This window comes from Panthera leo, chromosome D4 (genome assembly GCF_018350215.1).
Source record: "Panthera leo isolate Ple1 chromosome D4, P.leo_Ple1_pat1.1, whole genome shotgun sequence".
Taxonomy (NCBI): domain Eukaryota; kingdom Metazoa; phylum Chordata; class Mammalia; order Carnivora; family Felidae; genus Panthera; species Panthera leo.
The window spans coordinates 88,805,754-88,824,041 of NC_056691.1; the positions used below are offsets into that span (position 1 = coordinate 88,805,754).

The window sequence follows — 18,288 nt, forward strand, 5'->3', positions numbered from 1 at the left end:
GTAGGTACCCGGTCGGCACGGGTTCGAAAGAACAAGCAAGGGAGCGGTGACTGTATCACGAGGGCGCAGGCGCCGAAGCAGCAGCGGCTTCACGAATCGGTACGTGTGGTGGGGGTGCGCCTGTCAACCTTTCACCTTCCGTTTCAGGCAAAATCACTTCAGCCTCCTGTTACGGAAAAGCAGGGCCATCCGTGGAAAGAGTCAGATCCTGTGATGGCTGGAATCGGGGAGGAGGTAAAGTCGATCCTGCAGATTTTCCCTAGCCGTAGCTCTGGCAGTGAGACGGGAGCGGCTCTGAGCGCAGACCCCGCACGAGCCTTTTGTTCCGGCGTCCGGCCGTGGTGCTCCCAGGGGGCCGTGCTTGCCAGGGCGCAGGGGCGGTGACGGTGCTGCCGTGCCGTTCAGACTGAGGGGGGGCTTCCTCTTCCGTGGCTTCTGCAGATCGCACACTTTCAGAAGGAGTTGGGAGAGCTGAAAGCCCGCACTTCCAAAGCTTGTTTCCAAGTGGGCACTTCGGAGGAGATGAAGATTCTGCGAACGGAATCTGACGACCTGCACACTTTCCTTCTGGAGATTAAAGAGACCACAGAGGTCTGTGCCTGCTGATGCCCTTGGAAAAGTTGCTCTGCTAGCACTCCGTGGGTGTATGTCCTTCATTCTGCGAGGACCACTGGTGGTGGCTTTTAGAAGGGCGAGTAGTTTGCCTAGGAGTGCCAAAGTCCAGATCCTACCTTCAGCACTTCATCCTGTGACTTTGGGCAAGTTAACGTAGCTATGCCAGGTTTTAGACTGAGAAAATGGAATAATGGTAGCAGTTTCTGCCCCGTTGACACCTACAGGGCATTCCGGAAAGATCCGTTATGGTTGCTAGTTCAGGTATATTTGAAAATTTCCCATATTTTGTAGTAAATTGTTGGGTTATAACAAAGAGTTAGGTTGAGGGGCGTGTCCGGTATAAAGACATCAAGTGTTGGCTGTTGCTAGTATTTCCCGTGTTACCATTCCTGGTTACCGTGTGCCGGCAGTGTGTCACCTTGCTGAATCCTCAAACCGCCCTGTTCGGTAGGCGCCACTTGCTCTGTCTCTCTTGCAAGTCAAGAGGCTGACGGGTAGCGAGGTGAAATAACTTGCCCAAAGCCACCCAGTTTCCACATGCCAGTCCCGGAGCGGCTGCCTCCAGGGCCCTGCCCTTGACGTGTTTCGAAAGAGGAGAGCTCTGCAGGGAGTCAGCAGTGATTATCTTCAGGGAGTAGGACTGTAGGTGCTGTCAATAGCTTTTCTCCTTCTCTGAGTTTCTGGCCAATAGACTGCGTGGGGTTTTTAATGAGGAAAAAGATTAATTTTTAAAAAGCGAGCATCGGTATTTTTCTTTCCGTGCAGTGAATTTCTTCTTTGCGTGACTGTTCACACCTGGGTGTCATGGTAACTGAGAACCACCACCTTCCGTGATCCAGGCAGAAAGGTCTGTTTCTTAGAAATGGCACAATTCTTTTTGTATTAAAACATCCTTGTACCTTTTCTAGTCTCTTCATGGAGATATAAGTACCCTGAAAACAACCTTACTTGAGGGCTTTGCTGGCGTTGAAGAAGCCAGAGAGCAAAATGAGAGAAATTGTGACTCTGGATATGTGCACTTGCTCTATAAGAGACCCCTGGATCCCAAGAGCGAAGCAAAGCTCCAGGTAAGAGGATCCGGCCGAGGTGAGCTTCGTAAAACAAACTCTGCCAGTCCATCTCCTTTATGAGGTCCCGATTTGGAAGACTGCCCCCATGAAGTTGTTAACTTCCTGCGAATCATTTACCTACTTTGCATAGATTTCCTTAGCTGTGACAAAGAAAACTGTACTTTTCCATTTAATTATTTTAGGATGAAAACAAACAATTCTTTTTTTTTTTTTTTTTTTTTTAATCTTTATTTACCTTTGAGAGAGAGAGAGTGCAAGTAGGGGAAGAACAGAGAGAGAGGGAGACACAGAATCCAAAGCAGGCTCCAGGCCCTGAGCTGTCAGCACAGAGACCGATGCGGTGCTCAAACCCACGGACCGCGAGATCGTGACCTGAGCCAAAGTCAGACGCCCAAACAAACCGAGCCACCCAGATGCCCCACAAACAGAATTCTTTATTAAACTTTATGCTTGGGGGAAAGCGTACCGTTGGGAAGAATGTATTTATCGATCAGGTAACGAATAAGCGTTCATGTAGCAACTCCTCATTGAGTGCTAATACTCTGCTGGGTGTTTTTTGCACATTATTTCTGGACTTCAAAACCCGCTGCTCTGCAAGGTGAGCGTTGTTGATCCCAGTATGCAGATAAGGAGGTTGGGTCCCCTGGGCTGAGTTTGCCCATGGTGATGTTGTTAGTTCGAGTAGAACCTGATGGAAAGCTCCACTTGCTGGGGCCCTTTCCTGTACACCGGACTTCAGCAAGGTCACTTCTCTCATCCGTTCATAATTATTCTTACTCTCTGTTGCAGCGAAATCTGGTTTTTGTTTTCATCTTCCAATTTACTGAAAATTGTTGTGTCTCCAGCCTTAGCGGGGTCACCTCCTGCCTCCTCGCATTTGCCCAGGGTCCCGGTAGGGAAGGGTGCACGGGTGGCCGGTCCGGTCTTCTTCACCTAGGATGTGAGGTCTGTGACCGGGCTGAGTCCCCTCCTGCCTCAGAGGGTTGGAGGCTGTGGACTCTACTCTGTCTGCCATTTCTATCCCACGCCTGGTAAACTGACTATAGTAGGAAATGAGCGAAATGGTCCTGTCCCGGAGAGGCCGAAGGACCCCTGCTGTGTCACTCAGTCCTTGTGGTATCACTGGAGGACCGTGGATGTTTACTGTCTCAGAGAAAGCAGACTCCCTGCCTGCCCCTCCTCACATTACCCCCTCCATGTTGCATCCCGATACGCTTGCTTGTCACGTGCGTTTTCACCTCTTGCCCTGTGTCCAAACTGGAAGAAAAGCATGCAGCTCTGGGGGGACATTCAAAAGGAGATGCTTTTCTCTTTTCACAGTACTAAGCAGATAATAATAGCACTTATCCAGTATATGCCGTGTACGGAAGGGGAGAAGGAAACAGATACTGGAACTGCCCGAATGTCCCCACGAATAAATGCTGGACCCTGAGTGTGGCTCAGAGCCTGCGCTCTTAACCGCTGTGCTGTGCCGTGCCATCCCGGTGGCTGGGTGCGTGGCAGTGGAAAAGGGAACGTATAAATATGACGTGGGACGTGTTGCTATGGCATTGCAGACGAGGGAGCCGCTAAGCCACAGAAACGAAGTATCTATGACAGGCCTTGAAAGGGAAGCTCGCTTTTCTGGTAGACAGAGTGGGAGGGCACTTGGAAGAAACAATGCTAGTGAGCTCGCAGAGGCACAGTCACCCTTGTGCTCAGAGAAGAAGGCCTCCCCGCCGCCATCGAGCAGGGAGTTGCAACTTACATTTGTTGCTCGGGTCACTGCTACTTCTCCCTGGGATCAGCCTGGCTCTTTCTAATCTATCTATCTATCTATCTATCTATCTATCTATCTATCTATTTATTTATTTATTTTAACGCTTATTTATTTTTTTGAGACAGAGAGAGACAGAGCATGAACGGGGGAGGGTCAGAGAGAGGGAGACACAGAATCTGAAACAGGCTCCAGGCTCTGAGCGGTCAGCACAGAGCCCGACGCGGGGCTCGAACCCACACACCGCGAGATCATGACCTGAGCCGAAGTCAGCCGCTTAACCGACTGAGCCACCCAGGCGCCCCAGCCTGGCTCTTTTTAAATGACATTTGCTCTCTTTCAGTTGGGGCATATACCCTTACCCCAGAGTAATTTTTAAAATGAAACACGGTACGAACTTTGTACAGGTGTAAAGATGACTCCCGTTGTGTCGCACGTTGCCTGCCTTTGTGTATGTGCTTAATGGAATGCTTTATCTTCGTTTTACTTTTTATTTTCGAGAATGTGGTTGTATAGCCACGAAGGTTAACTCTGCATTGAAACTTAAAGAAAACTACTGCAGGCCTAAGATGAATAGATGTGAATTTTAGTGATGGTCAATTCAGTTTCTATTGGTGATACTCCCCTTTGAGAAGAGGGGAGTTTTTCTCCACCGGTAGGAAGACTTACGGGTCCTGTGCTGTGAACAGACAGGTTCAGAATTATCTGCGGCGCTCTTGTAGGATAGTTTTGTCTGTGTTACAGTTAATTTCACGGGCGGGAGAGCAAAACCTACACGGGTGCGCTGTCTGAGCAGCAGCGTGCAGTGGAAAATTCCCGGAGCATGTTGAGTTACTCTGTAGGAGCTGACAAATGAGAGAATGAGCCACAGCATTTTCCCCGGAGCCCTAGACCGGCACGCCCGATCTCTTTCCCGTTGCTTTGCGCCGCCTCTCTGTCACGGTTAAAAAGGTTGAGTTCCGTTGTTCATTTTAATTACGCCATTCGAACGATTCGATTAAAGCCTGTTGTATTTTCTTTGTTCCTTCTGGTTCTTAGTAGAAAAACATTGCAAAATTCTTTTGGTTGTTTTGGTGCACCTCCCTCCAGGCTCCTGGAAAACAGAGTCGTTTGCTTTCTCATTTTTTTTTTTTTTCCCTTGTAGGAAATCCGGCGCCTCCATCAGTATGTGAAATTTGCCGTCCAAGATGTGAATGACGTGCTGGACTTGGAGTGGGATCGGCATCTGGAACAAAAGAGAAAACAAAAGTGAGCAAGGTCCCTCATCCACCGTGGGTGGCAGGAGATACTGCCGTAGGCTTTTTAAAAGATGGTTTAGGAACATGGATCCAAAACCCTACAGGTGTTTCTTTTTTGCGACCCAGTCACCGTATTTCTAGAAACTCGTTCTACAGAAATAATAGCAACTCTCACGACCATCAACATAGAGGAGTTTGTGTCGCGGCACAATTTATGATAGAAATTGGACGTGACCTAGTATCTGGAAGTTAGAGGAGCCACCCCGTGAGTCCGGTCGCACAATTCTGCGTGACCGCTGCGTAGCATGTTGTCAGAAAATCATTAGATACGTGTTGTGTGTGACGTGAAATATATGAAATAATCACATAATGGTAATTGTTAGATCCGATAGATAAAATATGGAAAAGGAGAAGACAAAAAAACCATACTGGATGATCTCAGTTTGGAGGTCTCAGTGTAGAAAAAAGGCTAGAAATCTGTCCCCATATTCGTTTACAGCTGCGAATGGGGTTAAGGGGAACTTTTCTGCTTTTCTGTATATTCCAAATCTTGTTGAGGAAGCATTCCTAATTAGTGTGGATGACTTACAAGGAAGGAAGGGAAGGAAGGCACAGGAGAACTTTGTCCTACCCTGGCCTTCCGTCCCCGGATGTTTGGCTGTATGCCCTCTGTGTTCCCTAGGGAACAGAAAGCAGTACATTGTGAGAACAGTGAGGTGCCCACAGGAAAGCGGAGAAACAGATCGGCCCTCAAAATGCTCGCGTTTTGAAACACCTACACTTGATTAGTGTGATTAGCCCTGTAAGGAAACAGACCGGGAAATGATCTGTTTACTTGTTTCTGAAGCTGTGGGATCACAGAACTTGTAAGTGGGGCAACCTGGGTGTGATGTCAGGGGCAGGGCTCGAATGTGCTTAAAATTCAGTAAACAGAATTTAATACATGGCATCGTACAGTGTGGAGGAAGGTTTTGTACCTGACCTGCGTGCCTCCGTTTGGAGCACAGATCAGGGAAGGTAGAGGTGAGCGTTGATGCTCCGGATGCCGGTCAGGGGGAGGGTTCCGTGGCCTCTGGCCTGGAGCACTTGTCCCCTGGGCAGTGGGGCCCCATTCGAGGTTTCACACTCCCTGCCCTGGTTCTGAATTCACGTTCAAGCACATGGGAGAGAATGGCTTGACCCGACAGCAGGAACATTCTGTTCTGAATCTTGTTGGATTTCTCTCTGCTAATTAAGAAGTTGGCTTTTGTAAAAGTTTTGTTAAAGTACATGATGGTAACGGAGAAACCAGACTCTCTTCTCCTTTATGACAACCCTATGGATTTTCTCCTTCGTGTGCCTTTTTTTTTTTTTTTTTTTTTTTTTTTAACTTCCCATTCTGCAGAGTTTAAGTTCTTAAATCTGTATAGTTTTTTGGTGCATCTCTGTTTTTAAGCCCTTCTAAATATTACCTTGTACCCTACTGAAATGCCTTTTTAGAAATTTATGTTGAACTGCCTTGTCACCAGAAAGAAGGGGACTGTTGTTCCTTTCTTGTTTGAGCTCTTTCAGGTGGGCTATCCCCTCGCTGCTGCACTGCGTGCTTAATCCCAGTGTTTCTTGATAGCACGCTGGAGACCTGACCTCCCCATAGACCTCCAGTGGACCCCGGGCTTTGTTTGTTAGTATAATTTACACACAAAAAACCACACACACCCTGAGTGTGTAGCTGAACGTGCTCCTCCTTGCCCTCACTTTTGACTCTGCCTCCCACCCTTGTCGAGAACCTCCGTGAGGTTTTGTCTGGTTACGCTGTCCTTTGCTGCGGGCCTGGCCTGCTTCCCCTAAGCCGCTTGTTCCTCTTTCTGTATCATCTTTGTACAGCTCTCATCCTCTTTTTATGTTCTGGTAATTCCCCGACGCTGCTTGTCTCCTGGGTGTTCTCCATTTTATACTTTCACTGTTACGGTCGTGGTACTTGGACCATTCACGCTGAATTCCTTCCTCTTTGCCGTCACCAGGCGCTTGCTCGTCCCGGAGCGAGAGACGCTGTTTAACACCCTCGCCAACAACCGGGAAATCATCAACCAGCAGAGGAAGAGGTTGAACCAACTGGTGGACAGTCTCCAGCAGCTCCGTCTCTATAACCAGACCTCCCAGTGGAGCCTTCCCTCGGATGTTAGCTCCCAGAGCAGCCCTCACAGGTGTGCAGGAAAACAGGCCCGGCAATGCCACTGGCACTCGATGAATCTCGGGAGTCAGGTGCAAAAGTTGTAGTTCGGATGTGGGTTTGAAAGTGACTCTGCTGTCACCTGTGGGATCCTGGTCAGGTTCCTCACCCTCTCTGATCCTAAAAAAATGGAGGTAACAATACCTCCGTCAGAGGATTATCAGAGTGAAATTAAGTGTGCCTGATGAAACAGGTGCCAATAGATGACAGCAGATTCTACAGAAATAGTGTTGTTCTTTTGAAAATCAGCTGGTAGAGGGGCACCTGGGTGGCTCAATCCATTAAGTGTCTGACTTCAGCTCGGGTCATCATCTCACGTTTCATGGGTTTGAGTCCCACATCGGACTCTCTGCTGTCTGTGCAGAGTCTGCTTTGGATCCTCTGTCCCCCCCGCCCCCCGTCTGCCCCTCACCTGCTTGCACACACACACACACACACACACTCTCTCTCTCTCTCTCTCTGTCAAAAATAAACATTTTTTAAAAAAGAAAATTAACTGGCAGAATTAGGTTGACAAACTTTTCTAGAAACTCAAGACTTGTCACTTTGAGCAGAAACTTTCAGACCCGACAGTTAGACAGTTTTCCCCTGAAGTTCCTAGGGTGATTTTGTGGTTGTGCCTTTAGGCCAGATGCGCTTTGTGCTGAAGCACTGTTGGTGCTGTGTTTGCTGGTCGGGGGGGAGGTTGGAATCCGTCTCCTTTTGGATTGACTACACTGGTGGCTCGGATCTCCTGTTTCTATATTAGGGATGCTCTCATCTCTGGCATTTATATTCGGGGAGATTTCTCAGGTCGTAGTCGGTTTGTAGCTAACCCTGTCCTCTTTTCAGTTTTGACAGTGACCTCGAAAGTCTCCGCAATGCCTTGTTGAAAACCAGCATAGAATCCCACACCAAGCCCTTGCCCAGAGTGCCGGGTAAACACCTTTTCCTTCTTCACCTGTCTGTTCTCTTCTGTTGACACCTTAAAAAACCAAGTCTTAAGTACTTAACGGTTCTTGAATTTCTTGCAGCCAAACTGTCCCCCGTGAAACAAGCACAACTGAGAAACTTCTTGGCCAAGAGGAAGACGCCCCCAGTGAGATCCACCGCTCCAGGTAAAGGTCCTGAATTTTTTAGCCTAAAACACGCACTACCTGGTATGGAAGTAGGATGGGGGTCTGTGTGTCTGTGTTTTCCTTTGGTTCTTCGTGGGAAATAGAGAACATGTCCCCAGAATCTGTTGCCCATCTGAATATCGGAGTAGGGAGCAGCTTATCCATACAGGACACGGCAGTTGGAGGTCGTCGTTTTGGCTTTGACGCCGTATTCCGCAGTCCTTAGGTTATGTGGCGGTCATTCCCAAGGGTTCGGAGGAGACTGAGCTGGCTCTAGGGATCCAAGTCTCCGCTTTGTATGGAGATGTTTTACTTTTCTGTTTTGTGTGGGGTTTTAGTAGAATTGCATTTGGGGGGAGAGAAAATCACTGGTCCCTACTGGTGAGGGAATGACAGTGAAACACACTTGGCTGGAAAGAAGCTTTGTGACTTATGAAACACTATTTTTTTCCCTTACCTTATCTAGATTTATTGTCTCCATTTTCTTCTTTCAAAAATACTTGTCATGTGTAATTTCATACATAATTTTGCTTTGCTTTAGTGCCCATATCTGCTTTTTTCTTTGAAATTCTGTTTTGGGTTGAAACTTTTTTACACCAACAGATGCTCTTTGGTAATTAAAATAGAAGAAAGAAATTTAGGGGCTCCTGTGTGGTTCAGTTGGCTAAGCGTCCGACCTTGGCTCAGGTCGTGATCTCACGGTTCGTGACTTGGAGCCCTGGATCGGGCTCTCAGCCCAGAGCCCGTTCTCGATCCTCTGTCGACCCCACCCGCCATCTGCCCCTCCCCCTCTTGCACACTCTCTCTCAAAAATAAAATTTGTTTTAAAAGAAATTTAATCTTCACCGTATCATGATTTATTAATTTTTCGCTCATCATATAATGTTGAATTAGGTAAAAAGAGACCAGAGAATTCTTAATAGCTTTTTTTTTTTTTTTTAATCTAAAGAATACCTTGAGGACTCTGTGCTAAGAGAGAGAAGCCAGTCGCGAAAAGACAAATACCGTATAATTCTGCTTATACGAGGTCCTTAGAGGATTTCATTCTTTTTTATGTTTCTACACACACACACACACACACACACACACACACACACACGCACGCACGCAGCATGCAGCACGCATGCACCTCACATCGTCTTAATCCATTCACCTGTCAACGGACACTTGGACTCTTTCTGGAATTTGGCCATCGTAAATAATGCTACAGTAAACATCAGAGCGCATGCCTCTGAACTGCTGTTTTTCTTTGGGTAAATATTCAGTAGTGCAATTCCTGGGTTGTAGGGTAGTTCTACTTTTAATTTTTTGAGGAACCTCCATACTGTTTTCCACAGTGGCTGCACCAGTTTGCATTCCCACCAACAGTGCACAAGGGTTCCTTTTTCTCCACATCCTCAGCAACCCTCGTTTCTTGTGTTTTTGATTTTTAGCCATTCTGACAGGTGTGAGGTGATACCCCATTGTAGTGTTGATTTGTGTTTTCCTTATGATGAGTGGTGTGGAGCATCTGTCCATGTGTCTGTGGGCCATCCGTGTGACTTCTTTGGAAAAATGTCCGTGTCTTCTGCCCATTTTTTAATTGGATTATCTAGGGTTTTTGGTGTCAACTTGTAGAAGTTCTTGGATTTTGGGTACTAATCCTTTACCAGATAATTTGCAAATATCTTCTTCCATCCCGTAGGTTGTCTTTTAGTTTTGTTGGCGAAACTTTTAGTTTTGATGTAGTCCCAGTAGTTTATTTTTGCTTTTGTTTCCCTTCCCTCAGGAAACCTGTGTAGAAAGGTGTGGCTATGGCCGATGTCAAAGAAATTGCTTTCTGTGCTCTCTTCTAGGATCGTTAATGGCTGTGGGTCTCACATTTAGGTCCTTGATCTATTTTGAGTTTATTATTGTTTTTAATTTTACTTATTTGTGAGAGAGAGCACGTGTGTGTGCACACATGAGCAGGGGAGGGGCAGAGAGAGAGGGAGAGAGAATCCCACGCAGGCTCCACGCTGTCAACGCAGCGCCCAACGTGGGGTTCGAGTCCACAGAGCGTGACCTGAGATCATGACCTGAGCCGAAATCAAGAGTCAGACGCTCAACCAGCTGAGCCACCTGGGCTCCCTTTTTTTGAGTTTATTTTTGTGTGTAGTAAAATTAAATAGTTTAGCTTCATTCTGCTGCGTGTAGCAGTTCGGCTTTCCCACCGCCATTTGTTGAAGAGACTGTCCTTTTACCATTGTGTGTATTCTTTCCTCCTTTGTGAAAGGTTAAGCATATACTTGTGGGGTTATTTCTGGGTTTTCTATTCTGTTCCATTGGTCTATGTGATCTATTTTAATGTGCTAGTACCATACAGTTTTTTGGATTTTTGTTTTGGTCTGTTTTTTTTGTTTGTTTGTTTTTTGTTTTGTTTTGTTTTTACCATACTGCTTTGATTACTTTAGCTTTGTAATAGAACTTGAAGTCTGGAATTGTGATGCCTCCAGTTTTGTTCTTCTTTTCCAAGATTGCTTTGGCTGTTTGGGGTCTTCTGTGGATCCATACAAAGTTTAGGATTGTTTGTTCTAGTTCTGTGAAAAATGCTGTTGGTGTTTTGATAGGGAGTGCGTTAAATGTATAGATTGTTTTGGGTAGTATCGCCATTTTGACGTTATTTGTTCCTCCTGTCCGTGAGCACAGCACGTCTTTCTGTTTCTTTGTGTTCTTTCCAATTTCTTTCGTCGGTGTTTTGTAATTTTTAGAGTACAGGTCTCTCTACTGTTTTTAATGAACTATTTGAAAATAAGTTGCAGACAGGACTCGTTACTCCTAAATTAACCAGCATGTGTCCTTTAAAAGCAAGATATTCTCTTACACAATAATACAGTGGTCAGGGGTAGAACATTTAACTTCACAGAACATTGTTACCAATATGCAGTCCATACTCAGTTTGCCAGCTGTCCCTCTTTGGGCCTTCATGGCAACTCTTTTTTTTTTTTTAAATCAAGGATCCGGTTTAGGGCTGGACATTGCGTGAAGTTGTCATTCTCTTTAATCTCCTTGACTTGGCTTTTGTCGTGAGCTTTACTACCTGGAGCCTGTCTCCCCAGACACTGTCATTTGGTTTTGCCTGGTTTTTGAGGGTTTGGCCTGCTGTCTCCGTCCATTCGTTTATTCTCTGGATGGATTTCTCTTGTTGCACAGCAGGTTTGTAAGAGTCCTCAGTCGTCACGGGAGGCTGTGATGGTTTTTGTGGCTGTTTATGTGGTATTTGGCTGTATAAATGTGCCGCACCTGTTCATCCATTCTCCTCTTAGTGGGCATTTAGTGTTTGCGGTTTTTAGCTGATAGAATAGAATGTTGTTCTGAACATCTTTGTGCACGTCCTTGGGGCACATACGTCCTCCTCTTACTTGGCCACGTGGCTCGGAATGGAAGTGGTTTGTACTCTGTCCGCACGCTCGGCTTTGGTGGATTCTTCTGTGCAGTTTTCCAAAGTGGGTGTATCAGCTTATTTTACTCTTACCGTCAAGGTAAAACTATTTCAGTTTTCTGCATCTTTGCCAAGCTTAATAGTGTCAGTTTTTTTTCCTTTGAAACTCTGGTGTAACCCTTTTACGTGTGCCTAAATATTTAGTTAATAGTTGACTTTCGTGAAGTGTGTGACGCCATCTTTGCTCATTTACCTATGGGGTGATCTGTCTTACTGATTTGTAAAACTTTTTATTCATTCTGGATACCAGCCCTTCGTGGTTATATGGGTTGTAGGGACCCCCTCTGTTCCTCGTTTCCCTCTCGGTGATGTCTTTTGGCAAAAACAGAAGCGCTTAGTTTTAAAATAGACTTACCAGCCTTTTCTGGGGCAGTTGGTGCTTTCCGTGTTCGGTTTGAGAAATCCTTCTGTAGGACGGGGTAACAAGAGTATGCGCGCACTTTTCTCGTTGTTTGGAAATGTTAACGTTTTGCGTTGCAGATTTAGATTTACCACCTACCTGGAATTGGTTTTCTTCTGAACGATGGTATTGAGGTATGGTTTACATAAGATTCATCTTCTATAAGCATAGAGTTTGAGAATTTTTATTAAAACTTACGGGATCGTATCGCTGTCACCACATTCCAGTCTGGGAACACCTGCACCCCTCGGGAAGTTTTCTCCTGCTTCTTTGTGGTCGTTCCGTCTTCTGCCCCCGGCAGCCACTGATGTCTTTTCCTTCTGTGTGGATCTTCCCTTTTTGGGAATTGCATATAAATGGGATCACATCTAGTTTTTCTGTTTGGTTTCTTTCACTTAGTGTGTTTTTGAGGTTCCCCTCAAAACACACATGTGTGATGCGTACACACATAAGTAGCTCGTTCCTTTTCGTTGCTGAATAGTTGTCCATTGTGTGGATGTATACTGTCTGGAATTGATGTGTGCCTGAGACATACGTGTTTTGTATTTAGATAGCTGATCATCCCAATAATATTTATTGAAAGGCCCCCTTTCCTCACTGCTTTGTGGCCACCTTTGTTATAAATCAGTTATCCTTGTGTGCAGGTCTGTTGGTCTCACACACTGGTTGGAAACCACTGCTACTACGTTGCCTTAATTAACTCCTACTAAAATAAAGCCTCAGTACTGTTCTTTTTCTAAATTCCGAAGCTGTGCTGTCTAATACAGTAGGCTGTTTAAATTAAATTAATAAAAACTAAAGTTAAAAAGTCAGTTACGCAAACCCAGTAGCCACATTTCAAGTGCTCAGTAGGCGCATGTGAGTAGTGTTTATTGTGACGGGAAACATAGATGGAGTAATGCCATCATCACAGAAAGCTCTACAGTCTAGGACAGGGGTTGGCAAACTTTTTTTCTTAAAGGTCTAGGTAGTAAAGGGGCGCCTGGGTGGCTGAGTCGGTGAAGCATCCGACTTCGGCTCAGGTTCTGATCTCCCGGTCCGTGAGTTCGAGCCCCGCGTCGGGCTCTGTGCCGACAGCTCGGAGCCTGGAGCCTGCTTCAGATTCTGTGTCTCCCTCTCTCTCTGCCCCTCCCCTGCTCACGCTGGGTCTCTCTCTCTCTCTCAAAAATAAACAAATGTAAAAAATATATGTATATACACATATGTCTATATATGTGTATACTAGGCTTGCTGGCCCCATGATTTCTGTTGTACCTGATTCAACTCTGCCCTTGTGATGAGAAAGCAGCTATACACAGTATATAAACGAATGGGCTTGTCTGTGTTTCGATAAAACTTTATTTATAAAAACAGGTAGCTGCCTCATGGTCTTAGTTTGCTGACCTGTGATCTAGAATGCTTTGGCGCTTGCTTTCCATCTCCATATTAATATCGGAATTGTCTTGCTAAATTCTGTATCCCTCAACTCTAGAAGAAAAGTTGAGATTTTGATTGGGATTGCATAAAATCTCTAGACTGACTTGAGAGAATGGATGTTTGTACAGTGTTGATGTTTCAGTTCCTAAACATGGTGTGTGTTTAGTGGGGTCTTTAATTTCTCAGTGTTTTCTTCATGACAGACATACACATCTTTTATTGGATTTATTCATAGAGTTTCGTATTTTTGATGTTCTTAAAATGGTGGGTTTTTTTCATTAAATTTCATTTTATGTTTTATGTTAGATGTGATAATAGAAATATATTGGATTTGTTTATGTTTGATTTTGTATGCAGCAGCCTAGCTAAACTCATTTATTCAAATAATGTCTGTGGCTATTTCTTGGACTTTCTATGGGAATAGTTATAGTCTCCATAGATACACTTTGTTTCTACTTTCTTGTTCCTTTATTTTTTCTTTCCTTATTTCATTGGCTAGGACGGTCAGTGCAGAGTCCATTAAAGTGGTGAGTGCGCATCCTTGTCTTGAGCTCAAAGGTGATACTTTCTGTATGTTCCCCATGAGATGGGACGTTTGCATCTACCAATAATGATTTCGGTCTTTCTTTTTTTCTCTTAACATGGCATTCTGCCTTTTCTAATCTGAGTTGGAGTTTAAGCAGAAGAAGATTCTTTAGGTTTCAATGGGCCCCTTTTCTCATGCCAGGAGGTAGCTGCATCCTTGAGCCCAGCAGGGAGCGGCTCACATCAGCTATGAGGACAGCACCGCTGGGAGACTGGGCCTCCCAGCCTCCTGGCCTCTGTGAGTGAGCATAGCACTTGTATGTCTCATCCAGTGGCTCTCCCTCCATCCAAGGTCAGCGAATGGCCTCCCGATGATGAAGGAGGAAACTGCGAGGTCTCCCGGGCTATATCAGACCTTGGGAGTTACGTAGTAACGTCAGTCTCTCTCTATCCAGTTCTTGAAGGCAGTGGATGTGAATTGTCTTTTGTTGCTATTACCTCTCGGGAACGAAGATTTTAGAGAACTCTTTGAGAGCACGGTGGCCCTGAGAAAATGTGAGGTTTGTGTTTGTTTTCTGCACACGCTGTTACACGGCTTTGGTGGCTGAAAGCACCACCTTTAGTGGCTGAAAGCATCACAGATGTGTGGGGCAGAAGTCCAGGCGCAGAGGGGCTCAACTGTGTCCTCTGCTCGGGGCTCCTGGGCGGGAGCCAAGATGGTGGCCGGGCTGGGCTCTGGCCTGGAGGTTCTGGGGAAGAGTCCGCTGCTAAGCTCATTCCACTTGCTGGCAGAATTCAGTTCATTGCAGCTGTAGGACTGAGGTCCGTGTTTCTTTGCCACGTGCTCCCAGCCCCTTCATCTGCAAGCCAGCGAGAGCACGGTCTTCTTATGCCTCAGCTCTCTGACTTCCTCTGCCTTGAAATGCTCGTGAGATTTTACACTGGACTCACCTGGATGATCCAGGCCAGCCTTCCTATCTTAAGACCCACTGACGAGTAACCTTAATTATGTCTGCAGCATCCCTTTGCCATCCGACGAAGCATAACCTTATGGGTGTGGCACCAGGGGCAAAGGTCATGGGGTTACAGTTCTGCCTCACACAGGGTTCAGTCTTATGTGATATTGTTTAGGACGTGGTCAAGTTTTTTATTTATTTTGAGAGAGAGACAGAGACGGCACAGTGGGGGAGAGAGGGAGAGAGAGAATCCCAGGCAGGCTCCACGCTGCCACCGCAGAGCCCGATGCCGGGCCTGAACCCACGAAGAAGCCGTGAGGTCATGACCTGAGCTGCAACCAAGATTCGGGTCCTTAGCTGACTGAGCCGCCCAGGCACCCCAGCCTTCCTAAGCATTAGTTATAAAGTCCAATCATAGCAATTTTTACTTTCTAGGGTAGTTAGGAGGATTAAAGGGGATCATTTATATAGATCCCTTTCACGGCACCTGGCGCCAAGTACGGTCTCGGGAAATCTGCACTGCACTTTCACTAGCAGTGCCGGTGGTTTGGGATGGTATTTCTAAGTCACCCTGTTGCATAAGTACATGCACGAGAATACTCTGGCAAAGTGCTGTCCGGTAGAACTTGCATCGACCAGAGAAATATTCTATATTTGTGCGCTCCACTATGGTAGCCACACGTAGTTGTTGCGTGGCCGGTGAAGCTGACAACTCGAAATTTTCATTAAATTACTTTCAATTGTTTTTGTCGCACCTAGTCCCATTTGGCTCACGGCCACCAGATTGACGAGTGCAGCAGTCCCAGCAGGGAGCGATGGGTTTCGGTTGTATTTGCCTATTGCGACAAAATCTTGCGGAGCGATGGGCCTGTAAGGCAGGAAGTCAGTAGATGTTAGCAGTGGTCTTAAACAACTTGAGAAAGGGCCGGGTCTTTTGTTTGGTGTATGGTTTTTCTGGTATACGGGAAGTAATAATGTATTCCAAAACGGCAGGAAGCCTTCCTTCATCGCTTAACAGGAGGAAAAAAAGAAAAAGCGGGAAAAGTCAGGATTAATTTCAGTGACTTTTTTTTTTTTTTTTAAACCTAATTGATTCAAAAGAAGCAGTCGATGGTTGGGCGTGTTGGAGGCACCGGGACTGAGGACATTCAGTCTTCCCAGTTCGTGCGATACCTGTTCTTAAAAGTTTGTTGTTGCAAAGTGACTCTTTGGTGGATGCTTGTCTGGTACTTTCCTTGGTTTGTTGTCGTTCTGCCTGTGAGCTTCTGGTGGGGGCTCGAGGTCTCCTGCATTTGCATGTATTCCGTCTCTTACTTCACATTTTTTGTTGTTTGTTCGACACTCAAAACGTTCCTGTCCTACGCAGCTCGGGTTTTCAAAGCTTCCTTTGAGCAAAGACCCAAAACCATATGTGTTCACCTTCCACCACGGCTTCTTCCACTTAAAATAAGTCATCGCTAAAGTGTTTTTAAACTGGATAGTTCTCCGTCGACAGTGAAAGTAACGTAGCTCTCAGACTCGCTTGAACCGTCTCTCTTGTGTTTGTTTCGGGCTTGGCAGCCAGCCTGTCTCGGTCAGCCTTCCTGTCGCAGAGATACTATGAAGACTTGGACGAAGCCAGCTCCACGTCGTCCGTGTCCCAGTCTTTGGAGAGCGAAGACACGCGGGCGTCCTGTAAGGACGAAGACGCGGTGGTGCAGGCCCCTCGGCACGCGCCCGTGGTTCGCACCCCTTCCATCCAGCCCGGCGTCTTGCCGCAGGCAGCGCCTTTTGCCAAATCTCACTTGATTCACGGTTCGCCCAGCGTGATGGGAACTTCGGGTAAGTAAGCGGTGAGATCCCCGTCAGGTTTGGGTCCGATGGAGGAACTGTGCCACGGTCACCCCCGTAAGTCCAGTCCGGCCCATCCCCGCTAGTGTTTCAGAAATGAGAAGACAAATTCAAAGGAGGTGGGTCCCCTTGAAAGAGGTAGGAAGGAGGGACCCGGCCGGGCTCACACTGACACAGCTTCCCTGTTGAGTCTAGCTTGTGTTTCTAAAATAGGTGTTGGAGCGGCCGGCTGGCTCAGTTGGTGGAATGAGCGACTCTTGATCTCGGGGTCGGGGGTTCAAGCCCCATGTTGGGTGTAGAGATGATATATAAACATGCATAAAAACAACAACAACAAAAACGGTGGTTTCAGGTGTAAGAGGAGGAGGCTGTCTGCCTCACTCTAAAGCCACATCTCCGTAACTCATGCCTTTCAAATCCTGGCTCGTTTCAGCTCATCATTTTAGCCATATCCTGCCCCGGACCTTGCCAGCTGCCATGCTTGCCCCAGCATTGGCTCACAGAGGTGACCACTGTTGGACTGTCACACCTTCCGTTCCAGAGTGTCAGGATTTCACACTGAAGTGAAATTGAGAGAGAACACTCGTGAGCAGGGCAGAGGGAGGGAGAGAGAGAGCGAGCTTAAGCAGGCCGCATGCTCAGTATGAAGCCCGGCACAGGGCTCGATCTCACAACCATGAGATCACGACCCGAACCAAAATCAAGAGTCAGCCACTCAACCGACTGAGCCGCCGAGCACCCCACACTGAAGTGACTTCTAACAGGGAACAAGCACTTACCGATCGGGAGGTGCTGGAATGGAGAGATTTTTATGAGAGGAGAGCGAGGCCTTGACCTCTGTTGGCCTGTAAGTTCTGTCTCGGTCTCTGTCAGAGGAGACGCTTGTGTCAAGTGCCGTAGCTGGCAGAGTCGAGCAGGCACACGGCACGCGGCATGTTTGGAGCATCGAGGCGCCAGCCTGGGAGTTCATCGGTACTTTCGTGTGTTTATGCCGAAGCGTCTTTAACCTTAGCGTTTTCCCTGCGACCTCACACTGGGGGATTTGCCGTCTTCACTTCTGTGCACTCCTCCCTGACCCACTCTCTCGCTTGGGTTTCTTTTTCCTTCAGCGTCTACGTCTACCAGCAAACTTATTCCTCAAGGGGCCGATAGCACGATGCTTGCAACAAAAACCGTGAAACACGGCGCACCTGGTCCTTCCCACCCCATCTCGGCTCCCCAGGCGGCCGCCGCTGCAGCGCTGAGACGGCAGATGGCCAGTCAGGCCCCAGGTAACACGGCTGCCCTGCGCTTTGCGGAGACTGACCGGGAGCCTCGGCAGTCACCGGCCGGCACGGCGGGTCCCAGGCAACAGCCGGCTCTCTCTGCTGCCCTTGAGAAGAGAGGCCCGATGGGACGGCCCCCTCACCCCCGCCCCTTTCTGGGGAGAGGGTTCCAAGAAGGCAGAGACTAGATCCGACGCTTTTTTCGTTTTGGGGGGAGGTATTAGATCCGCCGCATTCAGTCGAGTGGTTTTCTGATGAAGTTGTTGATCCCTGCTTTTGAACAGCGTCTGCTTTAAGCCACTAAAAATTGCCTGATAGTGTCATAAGGATCCCAGCCCCCCTGAGAGGTGAGTCTTCGCGTGCCCGTTTTGCTTCTGAGTAATGTCAGGTGAGAGAGGTGACGGTTACCCAGCCAGTAAGTTCCAGGACCCAGACTCCACCCCTGTGCTCT

General features: G+C 47.1%; 1 protein-coding gene across 9 annotated transcripts in view; it reads left to right on the forward strand.

The window, feature by feature from the left end:
* Positions 1-18,288, forward strand: part of NUP214 (nucleoporin 214) — a 93,566-nt gene that overhangs the window by 26,583 nt on the left and 48,695 nt on the right. For all 9 annotated transcript variants that reach the window (XM_042913516.1, XM_042913514.1, XM_042913517.1 and 6 more), the window contains 9 exons: positions 148-234; positions 442-591; positions 1,524-1,682; positions 4,586-4,689; positions 6,680-6,862; positions 7,720-7,805; positions 7,902-7,985; positions 16,303-16,563; positions 17,682-17,843. In XM_042913516.1, the coding sequence (XP_042769450.1) occupies positions 148-234; positions 442-591; positions 1,524-1,682; positions 4,586-4,689; positions 6,680-6,862; positions 7,720-7,805; positions 7,902-7,985; positions 16,303-16,563; positions 17,682-17,843 (1,276 nt within the window). The remainder of the gene's footprint in view (positions 1-147; positions 235-441; positions 592-1,523; positions 1,683-4,585; positions 4,690-6,679; positions 6,863-7,719; positions 7,806-7,901; positions 7,986-16,302; positions 16,564-17,681; positions 17,844-18,288) is intronic.